At 43.6% G+C, this 21,260-nt stretch overlaps 1 protein-coding gene across 4 annotated transcripts in view; it reads right to left on the bottom strand.

Annotated features, from left to right (window-relative positions):
- Positions 1 to 21,260, bottom strand: part of LOC117425310 (cytosolic acyl coenzyme A thioester hydrolase) — a 58,452-nt gene that overhangs the window by 11,357 nt on the left and 25,835 nt on the right. For all 4 annotated transcript variants that reach the window (XM_059002217.1, XM_059002216.1, XM_059002219.1 and 1 more), the window contains 2 exons: positions 12,943 to 13,059; positions 3,022 to 3,206 (listed from right to left, as the gene is read on the bottom strand). In XM_059002217.1, coding sequence (XP_058858200.1) covers positions 3,022 to 3,206; positions 12,943 to 13,059 — 302 coding nt within the window. The remainder of the gene's footprint in view (positions 1 to 3,021; positions 3,207 to 12,942; positions 13,060 to 21,260) is intronic.

Here is a 21,260-nt window from a genome sequence, read left to right as displayed (position 1 = left end):
GCGAGGACATCGACTATATCTTATTATCTGAAGTGACAAAAGGGCTCAAGAATAAATCCCCTTTCTGGCAGCGCAGGAAAGGTCACACGCATTGCTCAGGTGATTCGATTCTCCCCTGCTGTTCCAGAGACGCACAGAGGCAGAGGAAGCAGCGGGACATTCAGCTGCTGGACTACAGGAGTCTTCTCCTCCTTTTTAATTCCAAACGCAAAGCTGCAATAGCTCTCTCAATGCAGTTGTCATTAAATTGTGCTGCATGTGGGCTATTCCCCACCAGCAAGTTTTTGGTTTGTAAAATTTCCCACGGAAGAACATTGCACAGAACTTGTTACCAAGGGGGCTGATTGTATAACAGAGGCATGGAGATTTTGACGATTGTACTGTGTGATTGAACCCCCTGCAAGAAAAGTGGAGCAGAGCACGAAAACCAGCCAGACAAAATAAGAGATTCGGGTGCTCAGGAGTCAGCATGACCTCCACTGAGCCGGCAGGTCGAAAGTTTAAAATCACGCCAAGAGCGAAACCTTAACATATTTAATCTACCAATCTGCCAAGCTCTATCTATTGCACTCCCAGAGCTGTGCAGTGTAAAAGCATTCAGCATGCTGTGTCAGTAGTTAGGAGCCAGTGCAACTGCAGGAGCTTTAGCAAAGGAAAACTGAACTGCAGAGGGGACTCAGTGCTATCGTGTAGGTGCAAATGCATCCTGCCAGTGTGTGCTGCATTGAAGCCTTTTGAGACGTCACAATCCTCTGCAGCTGTCATCTTCCCCTAACACACGCCGGCACGCAGACCAAGCACAGCTGATCCTGAAATTCCTGGTTGCGATTACGGTCTGGGATACCAGTGCTCTACCCATTTTACATACAAGCAGGAACAACCAGCTCTCTGCTTACTGTACTGCCTTACTGACTGATAGAACATAATACCACCGCATGCAGCTTTAAATAGTGCACTGTTAAAGGCACTAGCCAGAACGTTTGTAGGCTTGACTTAGAGACCGATTAGTTTCAGCTAAGGATTCAAACTACCAAACCTCTTTCCGGAAAGTGACAAGTGTACTCTGCAAACAAAATACATTAGGACATGCTGCTGTAAAGTTTCTATATTACATTTTATTTATTTAGGTAGTGGAGCGGGGATTCACCATTAAAACACATTTATTACCAGTAGATATTTTCAAAGCCAGAAAGCGGACAACAGGACATAAAAGTTTGCTGTTTTAAAGCGTTAAACCATTTCAATTTTTTTCTTCTGTTGATGACAATGGAGGTTTAGCAATGCAAAAGTATTTATGCCAGTAAAATAACCTTAAACAGTGATGCACTTTCGAGGCATTTTATATTTCTCCATTAAATGGATTCACATCACGCTTCAAGGGTAACTAAGATGTAGCACCCCCTCCACACACACACACACACACACACACACACACACAGACCAGTCCACTGCAGACAGCAGCAGCCAATCCCATCCCCCCCAGGTCTCTGAGCTATAGCAAGAGGCTCTAAAAATAGACACGAAAGAAAGATTTTTCACATGAGTGAAAATTACCTGAAGTCAAAAAATAGAAGCGACTGGCCAGTCAATATGCTATTTATATCCTTGAACTAGCCGGGGCTGTATTTCTGATGCTCTCTACATGAAATGCTGACCTTAAAAAATAACTGAACATTGCTTTTGTCTTTTAATACATTTATTTTTAGAACAAAATGCCTCAAACATCCAAAAGGAAGGAGACCAACAGTATAAAAATAAAATAAAATAAATTAATAAATAAATGTATAAATAAATAAAAAGAAATTATATATATATATATATATATATATATATATATATATATCTATATCTATATATAGATATATATATATATATATATATATATATATATATATATATATATATATATATATATATATATTTATTATTGATATGTTCTTGATAGGACGTTGCTTGTTCTGTTTTCACGCATGAATTAACCCTTCTCACAATCCCCAGGTGGGCGAGTAAGAGGGTATGAATGCATGCCTTATACATGTGATCAACAGCATTTGTTACAAAGGAACATGAAATGAATGTAGGTAACTAAATCCACATGAATTAACAGGGGCTGAATTCAAAATGAATTACTTCAGAACTCAGAGGAAGTGCACGAGATATTCCTGTGGGATTCAGTCGGAATTCATTCGGAATTTGCTGTCTTTAAGTGTTACCTTTAAAGGTTTTGAATCAACTCGCATGTGCTTTAAAAAAAAAACACACATGCTTTTGAATTCCTGATTGCGTTTCCCTTTGATACTTGAAATCTTTCCTCCTTTCCACTGAAACCTGACTGGCAAACACAGGTCCGTTTAGAGCGTGTTACGGACCGTACCTGTCTCCCTGATGAAGTATGCAGTCGTGTGTCATTTCTAGGGGTTTTGGGGGGAGGGAAGGGACTTGATAATTATCCTGTGAGACGCTTTGAAATACTGAAGAACATCAGCACGACAACTCTCAGTCAGACATGCAACATTAATGAGAAAACAGCCTAATACAGGAGCTTGTTACAGGACGGGATGCTAAAATTAGCAACAGACTGGGCAGGAAATACAGCTGTGAAGGGAGAAGAAAAAAAAAAACTACACAGATTTTACATCAAAGAGATCCTGGAAGTGTCTTGTGAACTTTGGTTTTCAGAAGAGTGGAGCTGGGATTCTCGGTCATTGGATCTGAAGTTGAATTGTCTTGCGTGTCGTTAACGAGCAACTGCCTTAGAAGAAAAATATCATCTATCTAGGTCTCTGCAGCTTAACACCAGATGCAAATGCAATACCTCTTACGTGGCCAATTGATCATATTTTTAGGTCCAGTAAATGTGCAGCAAGTTTGGTCTTTGAAATTCTCAATATCCGGCCATGCATGCTGTTGATGGTGCTCATGTAATAATACAAAATAAGATACATCGCGTTGAAGGAACAATCCGAAAGCGTTTGTCTATTTAACCCTTTCTGTGCAGTACATGCATTCCCACATGCTTACCTTTAGCGTGGGGACAGGCAGTGGCTTTCCATCCTTATCCAGGGAAATGTAGGTGAAGAAGGCACTGACCGCTCTGTACTTTCCTTTCGCTGTCTCCACCAGGGGGTCTGCGTCCACAAACACCTCGATCTCCATCGACTTGTTACTGGTGAAGGTCATCCTGCCCGACACAGTCACCACGCAGCCTGGGAGAGACACAGACAGAGACACTGGGCTTCAGCACAGCAAGACAGAAAAGGGGCAAGGTTGGCCCTGGATTTGAGAGGGTATCATGCATGTTGATGTCGTCACTGGATTGAGAAGACACACATACTTATTTTTTTTTTTCCATCTATGTGTAGCGGGCGGAGGCTAGGAGCAAACCCAGCGAGCGTCTTAACCGATATGCAAAAGAGCCAGGCTCCTCTGCATTCAAGGTTTTAGAGCTTTTCAGAGCATCTCATCTCACTGACAGGGGACAGAATCAGTAACGGCAGTGTAACGCACAACAAGCCCCTTATGTTTTGTGTCTGTTGTTGACATGTAAAATAAATATTTCAAATATTTAAAAACGGATGAGTTTATACATGGTGCGTCGGGTGTCTCTTATATTTAGAGCATAGCCAAGCCTCAGTCTTTCCCAAACTCCTTTAGTGCTAAACCAACCCTCTTTGAAGGCTCATGGCCTCTGTCAGCGCAGGAGACCCAAGAGTTGTGTGTCAACTATGGGAAGCTACTGTCTCGACAGACACAAATCAATCCCATTGTCAGGTTTACGATGCCTATTACACAAACTACAGCTTTGTCAAACATGACCCGCCATCCTTTATAAAGGAGAAGGGCTGCAGAGCACTTTGAGGAGAGACAGCACAGCACTGCCTGTGTGGGATGTAGTTATTTATGACAAATGGCACAGCTGGTAAAATTGATGGCACTGCCATGGTGCCATGCTGCCAGGCTGGAGATTGCAACAGCAAGCTGTCCCAGCTATCAGCAGCAGTATACAGGTGATAATAGGCCTGGGTTTATATCACAGGAAACAGCAGACTGCTCATTCATCATTCAGCTCAATGGCAGATATGTCTGGATCAGATCAGCTACAAAGAGGGAGCCTCCACTTCTGCAGCAGGCCCTCGTGTGCAGCAGGAGGGCTTGTTTGTCGGATAAACTCCTGGGTGGGAGGGTTTTACATCATTATAAACAAGCAATTTATCTTGCATTTGCCAGCAGACCCAGCACCTGCAGCATAACTGTAACCAGAAAATAAATCTAATTACTTAGCGTCGCTGTCTTCCGCCCCTCCCCCTACCTGTATCCCTGCAATATATATATAAATATGTTTTCAATATACTTGCACTTGTTGTATCAGTCCTTACTATGTATAAAACACTCATCGAGAAGCGTTTCGACGAGCAGTCTTTTTCAAGGTCTTCAACGCACGTGTTAACTGCGTTATTATTTATGATCCTGAGAAAGATCTTATTTGAACATCGCTTTCCCCTGTATCATCATCCTTTATGTTCACGAAACACACAGAGCTGAAACACTTGGGATTGTTCATTACAAAGTTCCTCTAACTATACAGATGTCTGGGCTGCAAAACAAGCATAAATAATATCAGTTACTGAATAGAGTTTATCAAGCTACACTGTGACCTCCCGATGTGTCTGCCATCATGCTGCATGACGCATCTGCCAGGAAACGCACTCAATTGGGTGCAATTATTTTACACCGTTTTAAGTTTCTTGCCCTTCGATCTTATCGCCTTACATTTTCCACATTCGGGTCCTTTATTTTTCCATCAGCTGTATCAGAGTCACAGTCTTGTTTCGCATGCTGAGTGTAAGCTATGAACAAAAACCAAGATCTATTTATTTTCCCATGTTATTATAAAGCGTTTTTTTTCTGTAGAAAAAAACAAAAACAAACACTGAACTAAACTTTTCACATTTTTTTCTACCAAAGGAGTCTGTTTTAGCAATTTCTTTCCTGCTTAATATCCTATTATGTGCGTTCTGTAAATATTTATTTCTGTTTGTTAGGAGGATCATTATTTACCTGGCTTACGAACCAACGTCCCTTTTAAACCACTGGCTCTGCTTCTGAAAAGACTCCTCGAAGCGGAATATCTGCAGTGAGGTTTTGGATGGGAGGACAGCTGTGCAGCTAATATTATACACCGCTTCACATCAAGAGGTATCATCGATTTCTGCGGCATAAACACCAAAGAGCTTGTACTGGCTGGAACTAAGATTTCTTGACAGATTTGAAGTTTATTTTTTCCCCTACCACTCCAGCAGTGTCTATGACAGCTTTACAGGTATCTGACCCTGAGAGAGGAGGGATCATGACAAGTAAACAACTTAGCAATAAGGATCCCAAGCTCCAGTGCTCAAGGCTGCTCTGTAAAGTTGCAGTCTGATGTTCAGTTCCCGAGCAGCCCTTGGTATACGGCAGGCCAGTACAGTTAGTCCTCGATATCACTCTGAGAAGCTACAGACAGGCAAGCTTTTCCTTGAAGGGCCATTTCCATCCTTTGATGTCTGAGTCGAGTCTGATTTCCATGGAAACTAAAGCTTAAGTTAAAATTACGACTTTTTTTTTCTGATGATCAAAAGACCTTACGTGCTGTAGCCTGTACAATCTCCTTTTAAAACACTTCTATTAAATATGTAACACTGCGGCCCAGTGATTGGTGAAAGAACCGCCAGTCTCAGAACAGTCAGCTACTGTATATGTGTGTGTGTGTGCGTGCGTGTGTGTGTGTGTGTATACTGAACCTGGAAGACAATGCATCCTTTTAAGATTGGAACTCCACCTCAGAACTGTCTATGTCACAGTGTTCTTAGAACACCGAAACGTTGCATGTATTATTAAAATACTGGGTTTTCAGCTCATCAATGACTTTTGTTCTTCATGAAGTATTTCCAGTGATTGATGAGTATCCTGTTGGATAAATATATATTGTAAGATAGCGGGTTGTGAGAGTCGGCAGGGAGGGGGTTAAAACCTCCCTGCAAAGAAAAAACTTGTGAGAATGCACCGTTTTGATTTGTTTAATTGTTTGATTGTTTATTGTCTTCCGCACCTGGGCGTTATTAGAAATTAAGCCCAGGTGCGGGAGTTTAAAAGGAGTGCAAGCAGTCTGCTCGGGGCTGCTGAGTGGAAGGAGGCAGTAGGTGCGCTGTCTCCGAGTAGCCAAGAGAAGAGAAAGTAAGTGCTGTTTAAACCATTGTGTTTGTGAAGACGGGTAAACAGCTTAGCTGTCCCGCGTTAGTCAGGGTGTTTCCTGTAAGTCGAGTTAGTGCTCAAGAAGAGCTAGGTGTTATTTTGATTTGGTGTATTTTGTTTGTTCCTGTTTATTAAAAAAATTGCGCAAACGCGCTTTAAAAAATCCATTTCTGTGTGCGGGTCGATTCTTAAAGGGGCAACGAACTCAAGTGAGTGTAATCCTTTTACATTTGGTGGCAGAAAGTGTGGGCGCCCCTAAGACCCAGAAAAATGGATTTTCAAGAACTGATCGAGAAGATCAAAAGAAATACAGCTGCTCAGGAAGAGCAAAACAAGAAGTGGAGAGTGGAGCTAGGGCTACCGGAGCCAGAGCCTACATTGCTGGACCGGCTGCTCCAGAAATGGGAGGTAGAGCAGCCGTCCCGAGTGCCAGAAGGGGAGGAGCTGCCGCTGCCGGAGCCCAGAGGGGAGGAGCTGCCGCTGCCAGAGCCCAGAGGGGAGGAGCTGCCGCTGCCAGAGCCCAGAGGGGAGGAGCTGCCGCTGCCAGAGCCCAGAGGGGAGGAGCTGCCGCTGCCAGAGCCCAGAGGGGAGGAGCTGCCGCTGCCAGAGCCCAGAGGGGAGGAGCTGCCGCTGCCAGAGCCCAGAGCTGCCGCTGCCAGAGCCCAGAGGGGAGGAGCTGCCGCTTCCAGAGCCCAGAGAGGAGGAGCTGCCGCTGCCAGAGCCCAGAGGGGAGGAGCTGCCGCTGCCAGAGCCCAGAGGGGAGGAGCTGCCGCTTCCGGAGCCTAGGGAGGAGGTGACGAGCGTACCTCCACCACAGCCCCGACCACCACCCCTACGGTCCAGTCCGGTGTCGCTGCGTCCAGTCCATCACCCCTTGCTCCTGGACATCCTGTCGGTTAGCCTGGACCTCCCTTCACTTGACCTGGAGCCCAGGAGTCGGCAGGATCGGGCACAGTTCTCCACCTGGTCCCCTGCTCCGCTCCTCCCGGACATTAAGACGTCGCTGTGCTGCTCCCAGACGTCGCGTACGCTCCCCCTGGTCGCTGCGTCGCTCCCCCTTGCTGACCGGACGTCGCTGTACTGGGTCCCAGCTGCAGACCTCTGCCCGCTACTGCAGCCTCCAGTGCCCCGGTCGTCGTGCCGGTCGCCCCTGACAAACCGGTGGGGTCCCTCGTCGCCGGTGCGCGGTCCCTACCTGGCTGACCCAGGACGTGGACCGATCCACCCTCGAGTTCGCCCGTGGAGGAGGGCGAAAATTGACATTTATGGACTCGAGGGTGGGTGGTTGTGTTTTAGGGGAGGAGGTGGCCGTCTCATGGCCGGTGTCTTGGAAAGACAAGGGGGGGGATATGTAAGATAGCGGGTTGTGAGAGTCGGCAGGGAGGGGGTTAAAACCTCCCTGCAAAGAAAAAACTTGTGAGAATGCACCGTTTTGATTTGTTTAATTGTTTGATTGTTTATTGTCTTCCGCACCTGGGCGTTATTAGAAATTAAGCCCAGGTGCGGGAGTTTAAAAGGAGTGCAAGCAGTCTGCTCGGGGCTGCTGAGTGGAAGGAGGCAGTAGGTGCGCTGTCTCCGAGTAGCCAAGAGAAGAGAAAGTAAGTGCTGTTTAAACCAGTGTGTTTGTGAAGACGGGTAAACAGCTTAGCTGTCCCGCGTTAGTCAGGGTGTTTCCTGTAAGTCGAGTTAGTGCTCAAGAAGAGCTAGGTGTTATTTTGATTTGGTGTATTTTGTTTGTTCCTGTTTATTAAAAAAATTGCGCAAACACGCTTTAAAAAATCCATTTCTGTGTGCGGGTCGATTCTTAAAGGGGCAACGAACTCAAGTGAGGGTGAACCTTTTACAATATATATATATATATATATATATATATATATATATATATATATATATATATATATATAATGAATAAATGAATGACTAGATGAATAGATAAATAGGTCTAAGAAATAAATGCTATGGAGCTATACGATCACGATTGCACATACAGTAATGGATTTCCATGATCCAGCTGCTTTTCCCACTAGCAGCATTTTAATTATTTACAACTTGGACCTCGTTTTCTCAAACAGTCCAGGAAGCCTCACCAACATACGGAGAATAATAAAGAGGGAAACACGACGCTGTCACCAATTAAACTGCTTCTGAATAATTCAGCTTTTTTTCTCTGTGATGTACATTTAAAAATGAATAATTCAATTGCGTCAAGGCTTGTGCAGTGGCTCAGAGCTCTACTTAGGGCTAACCTATTTGCAGTCCTGTGCCTTAAGTGAAGCAGTGAAACCTAACATGACAGCACAGTGACTTTCTCAGTAGAGATGGCTGAGGTTATTTCCACTGTCCTGCATTTGCACTAACGATTACCGCTATAGGAGTCTGATCGACCAATCAGAGGACTGCACTTGGAAATGTGCACCCAATCAGAATAACGCCAGGCAGCAGCAGCCTCATTAGTGTTAGTGGGGGCAGTTCAAAGGGTCTTGATGAACAGATTGATGAAAAGGGTTCAGGCTCACTGGTGGGATTAAGGGATACAATTATTATTTTTTTTAACGTTAACTCAGCCAGGAAACGTCCAAACCTACGGCTTTCCCCAATAGGCTTTCTGAATTACACACTAGTGAATAAATAAATAATTCTATTAAATATTCATTACGTCTGTGAGCTGTCAGTTCTGAGTGGCGTCTCCATGCATCGCTTACACCAGCACCCACAGTAATGGACACAGGCTGCATTAGAATCCGTAGGCATAGCTCAGCCCCATACAGTCTATGTCAGTTCTCAGGTACTCTGCAGAGATCCACAGCTCAACACTACCGCTGCATGGGGGACCTGATGGAACTGACAGCAAGTCACGCGAGGAGCGAGGAACCCAGCAACTGCAATTACTGCAGTGTGAAGTGGAGCTCGCTCACATGGGCAAAGGGCAAGTCAACATTAATACAGAGCCAGTGTGCGGCTGGTGTGCATTCCTGTGTAGAGGGAAGTAGAACAGAAACACGTACTCGGCTAAAACTGAATAAGAAGCAATCGTAAATCAGTGATGCTCACTCCTGCCTCTTCAGTCTTCTGAATCAGAGTAACAGGGCACGCTCTTTTACAAGGATTGGTGGATTCCGTCCCCTCAAGCATTCACATCCCTGCCTTCAATAAATGCAGTGCGCATTCGGCTCAGTGCCGCTGTTCAACTGGGACTCGTTCAGTCTTTCAGTTCAACAAAGATTACCAATTGTAGCAGATTGCGCTGCAGATTACAGTCCACTACAGACTCAGCTGACACTTCCAAAGGGGAAGACGAATGAATGCCTCCTTGTTTTGCCCCACCCCATTCCTAGGCGCGCTGTCAGATGAAGCACTCATTTATTTGTGATACCTTTATAGAGTGTTCTGCAGGGTGCCGTTCGATACAAGCGGCTAGCGTCTTACAGAACTGTATACGGCTAATCTCGAGGCGTCGTTACTATCTGAGACACGCATGTATCAAATCACTTTTTTTTTTTTTTCCTACCTTGTCTGGCTTGAAAAAATGTTTTGCTCAGAAAAATCTATTCTGTAACACATTTTATCTCACACACTTTCTGTATTGGCCTAATGCACGACCATTGCGGTTTGAAATCATGATTGTGAATGGAACGAATGGCAGTCTTCCAATTACTGCCCCCGACGCTGCGTCTCCCTGTCACCCCGGTATAGCAGCGCAATGCTGTTCCGGGAGGATGATGTATTTGGTTGCCTTCCCTCGTTCACGGGTGTGTTGTAGGGTACACACCACCTGGCAGTGTACCAGCGAGCCTGGGATCTCACAGCACTTGTGAACTCGTATTAGCTGCAGTCGGTATTTTTAGCCCGGGCTCCCCCCTGCTGGGGCATTCCCCCATCGATCACAGCCTGCTGAGACACTGCACCACCCACTGTACCATCCAGCCTGGGCCAAAACAATCCCACAGGGGGGTGTGCAGATTGAATCTGTCTGCCTAATAAAATAAAATAAAAATCTACAGGTCCTGTAGCACCATACGGAGCTCCGACCTCACTGCTTAATGAAAAAGCAGATCAGCAAGATGCTCGCTTCACCTTTCTCTCATGCCTGCGTTCCCATATCTGAGTGTCCTCCCGAAGACAGTAATTAAAACATTACTCACATTTCAATGAGCTTAATCCTATTTACCATAGCGTTAATGAAAGGATGTAGGGCTAAGGGCATCTGGGAGGCAATCTATTTGAAGAAACAATCCTGGTTTGGCTCTGTGAGATTTATTCTGCAAAGATTTTTTTTTTATTATTTAAAGTAAAAGATTCTAAAATTAAAAAGTTAGGCCACTATTACACCCCCTCAGACACCGGTCTGGCCAATTAAATATGCCATCTGATAATCTTATTTAACTTGGGGAGTCTGGGAAGATGGTAGAGTGGAAACCTCTTAATTGAATCACTACTTCATAGAATCAACTGCATATTGTAATAAAAAATAAAAAAACTGCATTCGCTTTGCTGTTCAACCAATAGAAAACCTAGCACTTTATTGGGTGCACCTCTTTGGCTGATCAAATTGAAGGCACGCAAACACGGTCATGTCAAGACTACATTTCCACTGTCACAATAACAACTAGATTACCCTCCTGGTTCACTGATTCACTCAAGACACGCACACACAAACACACAAATGATCTACTGTACATGCCAGACCCTGTTTTTTTCCCACTGCACAATGCATTTACTTTAGGCAGCAGTGTGGAGTAGTGGTTAGGGCTCTGGACTCTTGACCGGAGGTTCATGGGTTCAATTCCAGGTGGGGGACACTGCTGCTGTACCCTTGAGCAAGGTACTTTACCTAGATTGCTCCAGTAAAAACCCAACTGTATAAATGGGTAATTGTATGTAAAAAATAATGTGATAACTTGTAACAATTGTAAGTCGCCCTGGATAAGGGCGTCTGCTAAGAAATAAATAATAATAATAAATAATTATGTACAGTGCGTTCCTGTCCTATATAAAACCCTTCAAATCTCTTACGGCTTGATTTAAAGCTCTGAGTCTACCTCTTTAAGAGGACCGGCCTGCAATTGCATTTTAATAGCTAATTAAAGCTTGCTCGTAAATCAGCCTGTAGCTGCAGCAACCAGGCTGGGTGCACCGGAGGTCTTGTTTAATGATCCTCTACATCAAAGGGGTATGAGCGTGGCACTGGCAGCACAGGGTTTGGGTTCAGAGCGTTTGGAGATCGGGTTAATGGCCGTTCTCCAGTATGGGGAACCGAAGTCCAATTATTGCTGACCCTCAGACCTTTATCACAAGGTTGGCTGATGATAAGGAGCCAGCAATTACAGTCAGACCTCCAGCCGATCCACATGTTTTCTCTGATGCAAGCAGCAAGGGTTCTTACATCTTAGTTCCCGCATGCTGCCCTCCCTGCATATTACACACCGCAGGATTTGTCTCACGAGACTTGTGTGGGAAAAGACCTACTCACACCACCTCACAGGTGACTGCAAAACAGCACTGCTTCATGTCGCTAATGCATCTGTTGATCTAGATCTGTGTCTGCGTTACCCGATTTGTTGCACGGTGGTCGAGTCTGGCTGCCATTCTGCCGTTTATGTAAAACAACTTCAGTTAATTGCACTACATTTGCAGTTGGGATGTCAGTGAACCTGAACCAGCAGCACATAATGCAATTTCAATAAAGTAAATAGCTTTCAATGCCATTTAACTGTAATGCTTTACTTTGTTTGCAATGACTCTGACTTTGCAATAGTTCTGGGTTACGTTGCTCCAATTTTGGGTTTGTCTAGAGAATCCTAAATGTCTTCTTCATTCCATTCACATCATGTGACAATTCAGCTCTGCAAACCCACCTGCCCCATACAGGTGTGGCAGGTGAAGTGGAAAGGTCACATGATTTGAACGCACAGATTGCATGAGAATTACTCACTATTGGAGCAACAAAAACCTAGTGCCGCTCAGAATGGAAAATGTCAGAAAAAAATATATATTCAACTTTAAACAGCAATGGAATAGATCTATCTATCTATCCACAGAGCCCTTTGTAGTCATCTTTCCAAAGAAAATGCAGATCTGATTGCTATGGAGATGTTATAAGTACTATGGGATATGAGATTTTACTATGTCATTCCACCTACAGTAACTGGCTACTGTGATGGTGCTGTATTCTACACCATGGTAACATATGGCAACATGGCTCGCAACTGGAAAGAACGACTCATAACTAGCCAAGAAGCAACGGCTTTGAGACAACAGTGCTTGCTCTAATGATTATCCCCTGTCAGCATTGGTCCAAGGGCAAAATCAATCTCCTGGCACTCCAGCCACAGCTTGCAAGATCAGCCTGCTGAGCCCTCCAACACGAGTCAATGAATAATTCAAGAGCCTTTATGTAATATAAAACTTCATGCAGTCTCCTTTATAAGCCCCTTAATTACAGAACGGAAACCGCCACCGCACTGTCCCTCACGACTTCTAATGAAAACTCTTTCCATTGATTTCAACAGCCTTTAAACTGGGCTCTGTGTAACACATTTAAAAAGGTATGTCCAGCACTGTATGGAATTGCCATTGTATGCCAGCGGGTGTGGGACAATAAATCAATTTGAGTCTTTATTTACAGTAGATTAAAAAAGAAAAGGTTGAATTTGTGATACCAATGCCAGCGAGCCAGCAAAAGGAATCGACCGAGTGTCCAATGGGCCGCACCTTTCTTGATCTTGCGGTGGAAGTTGATGGCATCCACCGAGGCTGTGACGATGTTAGTCTTGCAGTGTCGAGCAGCAACAATCCCAGCCACCTCATCCATCAGCTTCATAGTGACTCCTGAGAAGAAAGAGAAGCACACTGGTTAGAGGCACGACCACTTGGGGAATTCCAGGATACAGATCTTCCAGGATATAGAGATTGCATGGAAGGAATTGTCTTCTCAAGGCATCAATGCTCAACAAACGTTGCTTCACCTCTGCTGTCAAAGAGCAGCTGCTTAAAAATCTACCTTTTTATCGATGCTTGCAAGCATTTTGAGTTATACCGAAAGCACCTTTGCACAGACTGGGATGTATAAAATAAAATAAAAACGAGTAACTGTAATTAGAAGCACTCGGATTGCAAACATCAGAAAACAAACTATGCAATATGTTAGCAGGATCTATTACCTTGGACTCAAGTTTACTACATACTTTTTGTTTTTGACTTGGAAATCAGAACATCCCCCAAAACCTACAAGTGTATAAAAAACGTAAAAAAAAAAAACTAGAACCAATAATGGCTAGTGCTTGTAATGGGTATTAAAGAAAGGCTGCAGTTTGCCATGTGCAATGTGTTTGAGACAGCCCTGTCCAGTCCGAGCTGCTGAATGTTGAGATAGCCTTGGTTTTAAGGGGAGTTCAGTTTAATGGGTTCATTGTTGAGCTGCCTTGACTGCCTCCCTTGTCTTGGAGTGTGGTTTTTTGGCACAGCCAGGGTTATTTGCGCTACTCTGACACTTTCAGCAGTGATTGTTTGCAATAGTCTCAAGGTCTTTTTCATGAATGGCTTCCTCAAACCGGTCCTTTTGTTTTAGTAACATTATTCCTTCTGAATTAACATTAATGAATAGTTCTTGGCTCTGTAAACAGTGCTTCACATGGCTATACAAGGACACACTCAGATGTGCACTAAGAGTAGCCACACACGCACGTGTGCATGCACACACTGAGTGAACAGTGCTGAGTTATTAAATTATCCTCATTTTCATTCTGTTGAGATACAGAGTGGATAGCCCCAGGGCGGACTGCTGCAGCTTTACACCAATCGACGAATGTCTCCCTGTTTCTAAAAATAGCAGTGGAGAGCTGGCAGCCTTGTGACATTACACCACTCGCTGCTAGCCCCCGGCCCCCCTTCCCCCCTCCCTAAGACAGGATGACAGCTCGGGAAAATGTCGATGCCACGGTTTCACTGCGCTCGCTCGTTGACTACACTAGCGTATCAGGCAGGGCTACAGCAGAGATGCACACACACAGTGCAAGCAAAGCACCACTGCAGAGCGACATGTGGTAGTGAGGTTCCGGTATGGTTGTAAAGGCATGTCAAACAAGCGTGAGCATTGCTTGACAGCAAGTTTTAAAATAGCCTGATGTTGTATTAACATTACAAAAAAAAATAAACTGAATATTATTTTTGGCTCAAGGCAAATGTGAATCAAATATCTGCATGGGAAAGCATACGGAATGTTCTCCACAGCTAAAAACTGCTTCTCAGATTTAAAAAAAAAAAAGAAAAAAAAAATTCAGTTTAATAACATATGCATTGGATTTTAAGCCACATAAGAATCGCTGGATATTGTTTTGCACTTGAAGCCCTCTATCAAAGTCTCTCTGATCTGCTGTTTGCCCATCCCGACCAGAAGATCACTTGCAACAGGGAGATGCAGCTTTTTTACACCGCAGAATACAGCATCTGTGTCGTCAAGCCCCCGGTTTCAGAAAGCACACACAAGACCCTGTGTGAAAACTCGAATGAGCTGCCGCAGTACAGCTTTGGCTAACCCTTTAACTGTTGTCTGTCGCAGTTACGAAGAACTAATTGCCATAGAAATGTATACAATGGTAATGAAGATCATTACTGGAATGAGATTATCTCGCTAATGCCCCTGTTTTCACAGTGAGAGGCTGAACACTGCAAGAGCCCCATTGTAATGCAAGCACATCAAATGCAAATGTTGTTTTTGCCCGATAACTGAATGTTTACTATACCATCAAAAAAGATATCCTGGTAAGCTGATATGCAAGCCTTGCATTTCTTTAACCATTTAACCATGCAGGTTTGGGCTGGCTGAAGCTCCAGGTTGTTTCAATCACACGCTTGTGTCTTCGATGTGTGTAGATGATCTCACACCTCAATGCATCTGTGTGTGTGGGAGGGGGGGGGGAGTGTGTGTATGTGTGTGTGCGCGTGCGTGCGTGTGTGGAAGGGAGTGTGTGTTGTGGGGGGGGTCTTGATCACAAAGCATGTGAGCTTCTACAAAGCGAGATCCTTTTTTCAATATCTCACTTTGTTGTTTTTTTGGTTTTTGATCATTGAGCTTCAGTAGGGGGCGAGAACAGAATGGTTTATTTTGTTGAAGAAAAGTAATCACCACCATTCCCTTTCTTTGTTTTCCTCATTTTGTGAAGAATCCGCCACCTCCCCTCGTTGCTGTTCAAGTTTATTTATTTTTTTGTTTTTGTTTTAAAAATAACCCTGAACGTCTCTATATGCATTTCTGCACTGTAGTCGACTTGCTAAAACAAGACTGATCTATTTGAAATGATTATCTGCATCCAATGGGTTGTTTTTTGGTTTCCTGATTCCAGTTACAAATACATACATACATATATATGTAAAGTGTTTGTTTTACTGAAATACACTAGGAATTGAAGTGAGTACAACACTGAGGTCGAGTAAGGAAAGGACCTTTTCAATGAATGTACAGTACACGTTCATACCAGCAAAACCAATAGATCATTAGCAGTTCTTTGATACCAGCTAGAATTTACTTTCAGTCCTGCACTGCACTGCACTGCACCCTGGTCCCCCGTACCCCTTTAACTCATATGAACAAATCTTAAATCGAGTCAATCAACGTCACATTTACCCAGATTGTATTAAGTTTGGAGATCACGGCTGTTTTTGATTCATGTAGATCGGTCATCTAAAACCGAAATGAGCTTAAAATCCAATTGTTAATTAAAAGCCTCCTGTGTTTACCCTATAGTTTACCCTACAGATAGCACTGTCAGCCACAGGGGTAGTGACACTTTTTAATAAGTCTTTTAACGGGGCCGGGTTGAGACTTTCTATTGATACCCTACTGTAAGTGATATGAAGCTGCTGCAAAGCCCCGTATTTCTCAATACTGTGTCTGAATAAGATTAAGATGCATAGGTGCTACGGTAGTTGATTGCATTCTGATCTGGAGACACAGGTCACTTTTATCTCCTCTCTCGCAATCCAGTACCTTGACAGCAGATAATATCACCTGTCATTCACAGCCATGCAGAAAACATTCACAGTAGAATGTATCACCTCGTCAGGCTTCTAGCTTCAGTGCTCTATGCGATTTTATGGTTTAAATCTGACATTTCTTGCAAGTAACCTTCCCAGGAATAAGTCTTTAAAAGTAGTTTTTTTTACGACTGGTCCCCGGACTAACTCTTATTATCTTCCCAAGCTTATTAGAATTCAGGTCGACATTTGGGTAGCGCTATTGTCATTCTCTGCAGCCGTGTCGGTGAAAATGAAAATGACAGCGCATTGGACCCCGCTGTGAGAGGCTTTGAAACATCTGCGCCGCATCGTTCAGGTTTTTTGAAGTTTGTGACGATTAGGTTTTGAGTGCTGTACCTTTAAGACATGGCAGAGTCTCGTGTGAGAGACTATAGGTCACGCGAGATTCGAATGAGAGCGGGAGGGAGAGTTCGGTGTAAATGGGGGATTTGTTCTGTTATCGAGGTAGAGACAATATGCCCAACACCTATATGTGTATAGCATTGCCATACACCCCAGTATCAGCAGCCTGAGAGATTCTGGACAAAAACCAAAACCTCTGTTACAAAGAAGCAATGACATTTCCCCTCTGCAGAATCAGACGTGTTTTTGTTTTTTAATAAAAGACAGTTATGATAATTAATATGCTGGTGCAGCTAGGCTAGAGACTGATACCCGGACATTGCTTGCCAAAGCTTGCTAGCAAAGCTGTGTCAGGGGCTGCCCGTTTTTTTACTCTCCAATTAAGGTTCTATTTTTAGCATCGCCCGGTGCTCAAAGTCGCTGATGTAGCAGAGGGGTCGTGGAGGCACAGACAAGGCTCTGGAGAATGACCTTTATGTCCTTGTCTACACTACAGGCTCGCAGCTCCCTGGCCCAGCCGCCTTGTACCTTATTAAAAGACGTGTACCCCCTTTTCCCTTTTAGAGGCGGATTGCTAGAAGGAGATAATTAATTTGGACCGTGTTGTCACCATAGGTGGCAGAAATGGTCTTGTCTTTCTCAGAAAAAAACGTGTTAGGTCAACATCTTACTAAAAAAACATCTAAAAAAAAAAAAAAAGTTTTAATCCACTTCAGTGCCATATCAAATCAAATCCTCGATTGTCAGAATTGGGGTCAATCCATCTATGAAGAGAGCTGGAGTGATCCCATAGTAAAGCCTTTAACAATACGACAGGGAGAGGATTGCGCTACCCATCTAATGAAACTTTCTCCCCACGCCGGGACCCTGCACAGCCCGCTAAGGGGGCCGCCGTCATTATTAAGAAGAAGAAGTGACAAATGAGATCGCATTAACCCCGATTTATTCCCATGTCGTGAGCATTGTGTCCCAGTCCTCTCCAAATGAATCAGCCTGCCCTCTAGACCCGGCTGTCAGCGACTCTCTATTAATCAAAGGGGGTTTACGGTCTAACGCTGCTTTCCAGAGGGTTGCGGAGGCCAGGGGGGCAGGCAGTCTAGACGTGCCTCCACGACACTGACGCGGGAGGAAACTCAATAAAAGTAATAAAACAATGATCATGTGGCTTTATACTGTAGGAAGATTTGTATTCAGGGTAGACCGTGATGGAATTGAGTAGGAAACTGTGCACTTTAAAAAGTTACTTGACCTTGAATGCACATCCATAGAAGAGCACCTTCCAAACCGCATCGCGGTTACTGCACTTCAGTAGCACAGGATTTTGAGTACCAACTGCACAGGTACTGACACAGAAAGCGGTAAAGACAGCGATGGAGGCAGGAGTCTTCCAGCTTTCTGTGTAATTCCAAAGGGTACAGACCAGGAGGGACCGGTCTGGACTGGAAACAGCCATTCAAAATGAATCTCATGGTGTGCCAAAACGAGTGCATCTCCGTGATCAGATTCCTCATGACGATTTACCCCCAGATTTTCCCCTCATCAGTCACACGCGGGGCATTGAAAACAAAAGCCACTTTAAAAAAATCAGCCTTGGGCTTTACAGTCCCTCCTCCTCCAGGGGCTTTCATTACAAAATCACTTCTATATTTAGACCTGTAAATGTAGGCTTGGGTTTTTTTTTGTTGTTTTGTTTCCCAAGAACGTGTTTTTTTAATCTCTGTCTACAACTGTGTAATTAAAAGACTTGCGCTGCTTCATAATGAGACGTTGCTATAGTAACACATTTTGTTAATATCACCAGAAAGGCCAACTGGGCTTGACTACCGTAGGTGTTTCTTTTTTAAGAGAATAAATTAATGTCGTTGAATATCAGCAGATACAATCTGCTGATCTGAAACCTACACACCCGGCTAGCATTTTAAAAGCAGGTGGGCTTACTGCAAACTACTCTAAATACTTTCTCTCAAACGTTTAAATATAAATGATTTCATCACTGAGTTTGCCTTGGACTATACAGGCACTAAAGGCAGGTCTCTATTTGACACACGCATATTTTTGACACTTTGTAATTGCTGCGTTATTACATGGACATGGCCTTGTCAAAAACATCTGGTTACCTGATGGAATTACATGGTAACCCCTGGTACAGGCCCAGTGTAATTACACATTTGTACCACCAGTAGTTACCATGTAATAGCAGTCGGTAGCTACCCAGTTATTATCATGTTATTACACAATAATGCATACTACCAACACATTATACAACATGGTATAAACTTGGTACAGTGGTAAATGCTTTGTGTATATAGCCATTAAACTCTAAAACACACTATTAACACCCCTAACACAAGGAAGAATTAAACACTGCACTTTCCCCTAAATCCTGTTCAATTGAATTAGTTGGTGGCAGTTTGCTAATTTCAGTAACTTGTTCATTCATTAGGCCTTCTGTACGCTCGTATTAGAACGAAGACCCCATTGAAAGTCCAGTCAGTTACATACAGGGAGATTGATGTGCAGTAACACAAGGACGACCTGGATCCCCCCCATACTGTAAATGTCAGTGCCGGAGGGCTTGCGCCGGTCTTGAGTGGTGCAGAGAGAACGGCTTTGTTTTGGCTCTCGATTATTTGCAAGTAAAGGGCTCATTTACAAACAAACACAAAATGCGACTTGCACTGCTTTCGAATGATGATGGATGAAATCTGCCTTGAGGTTGTAATTATTTTTACGAGGCTCGGCTGGAGGGCGTCCAATTGTATTTATTTACCGATCCGTTTGCCTGATGGATACTTTGCTGTTGTGAGCGCTGCGTTGTTGTGGCAGGAGTGATTAATACAGGCTGGAGCTAAACGTCTGTGGACAGCTACAAGACAGATCTACAAAATATGAACAAGCTTCATACTTATGATGTGATGTAAGCGCTTCATACTGCTGACTGAAAACAGCTAGGCTAGACTGATACAAACGCACACTACTTGACATTAAAATGTGCAGCATAAACGCAGGCTCACTGTTTGTTTTTATTTCCCTTTATTAAAAAACAAACTTATGTGCCCTTTTCAATCCCGGAGCATTCAACCACGGTTTCCATGGAAACAAGTATAAAGCCCCTAATAGGGAGCATCGCAGCACACGACTGGAAAACATGAACGGAGAGAGAGGAAGAGGGGTGCGTTCACACAACACATCCCATGTTCTACAGTACACCCTCTTGCCCCTCTTTTGACTTGCTGCATTGTGTGTACCAGAGGGGTCTTAATGTAAGGTTGTGGGTTCCTAAGACCCCACACTAAAAATGCGAACCCTGCAAAAAAATCTTTTAAAGTCCTACAAAGCATTTGTAAATGTCGTTCCCTACAGTTTATAACTCTAAAATAGTAGCCATTGTTTACCATCTTGCTAACCAACAATGGGGAACTCATTCTGCTGAACCTGGGGGCTCTGAGTTTGATTGTTAACATCCCAGCAAGGAAACCATTCTGCTTCAAGCTGTGGGGCTGCACTGCCTGAGCATGAAACTGCAGTGGAGAGGGCTGACTAAACTGCTGAAGATAATAACAACAGTGTAGCAGAAGAGGAAACTGGACACAGGGACATGCCTTGTATGTATACTGAAGACCTGCCTGACCAAGTTAAGGGCACGTCTGTAAGTCATCCATGTCAAGTGAGATGTTTGGAAGTCATAGCTAAAAAATACAGGCGCCGGAATAACACACCTCGGGAACGTTCCTGACTAGAAACACAGAAAAAGCGAGCGAAAAAAATAATTCATTCTCAAAACAATTAGAGGCCACCAGACTGTCCTATTCTGATTTTTGGAACGTCGTCAGTCTATTTGGATGCAAAAATGCAATCAATATTTCTTCAAAACAACAAGGCGTTTTTGTTTTAAATAAACAGGAGGCTGTGTGGTCCAGTGGTTAAAGAAAAGGGCTTGTAACCAGGAGGTCCCCGGTTCAAATCCCACATCAGGCACTGACTCATTGTGTGACCCTGAGCAAGTCAATAAAAAAAATAAAAAACTGGAAAGATCAATCAAACAAACGGATGGGAAACTGAAGCCAGTTATCCAATAGGTTAGGAGTCAGCAGATTTCTACAGCTTTTAATGCATGATAATGAACCAGACAATGTATGGAAGCTGCATACATATCCCACACATACAAATGAGACATCATGAGTCTGAAGCAAGTCCTAAGACCAGCACATTTTCAGAGATGAACACAAATCTACCAAGACGTAAAAATAAATTCCAGCAACTTGATCAAGAATGTGCATACAGAGTTTTTATTGTTGTATAAATCCTTCGGTAGATCTTCGTTTCAGAGTGAAACATACATCCACACCAGTACTCTGAAGACTACACCCACATCACTAGGGATGCACACCTCCCACAAGAGAATAATCAGTAAATAAATCTGTATGGAAAAATGATGTTTTCGTGCAGCATGTTTTTTTTTTCCATTTTAGCAGAGCTACACTACTGAATCAATTAATGTGATGTAACATGACATCTGTTTTCCATCTTTTGCACAGTAATATTTTCTAACGCAACAGTATTTTACAGTAACAGATTACAACATGTGATGCATGACCGAACCACATGAAAACATCAGGAAGCTTTAATAGGAATAAAAGCAATCTGATCTC

The sequence above is a fragment of the Acipenser ruthenus genome, chromosome 27 (genome assembly GCF_902713425.1).
Source record: "Acipenser ruthenus chromosome 27, fAciRut3.2 maternal haplotype, whole genome shotgun sequence".
Classification (NCBI taxonomy): domain Eukaryota; kingdom Metazoa; phylum Chordata; class Actinopteri; order Acipenseriformes; family Acipenseridae; genus Acipenser; species Acipenser ruthenus.
This window is presented reverse-complemented; position numbering and strand designations above follow the sequence as displayed.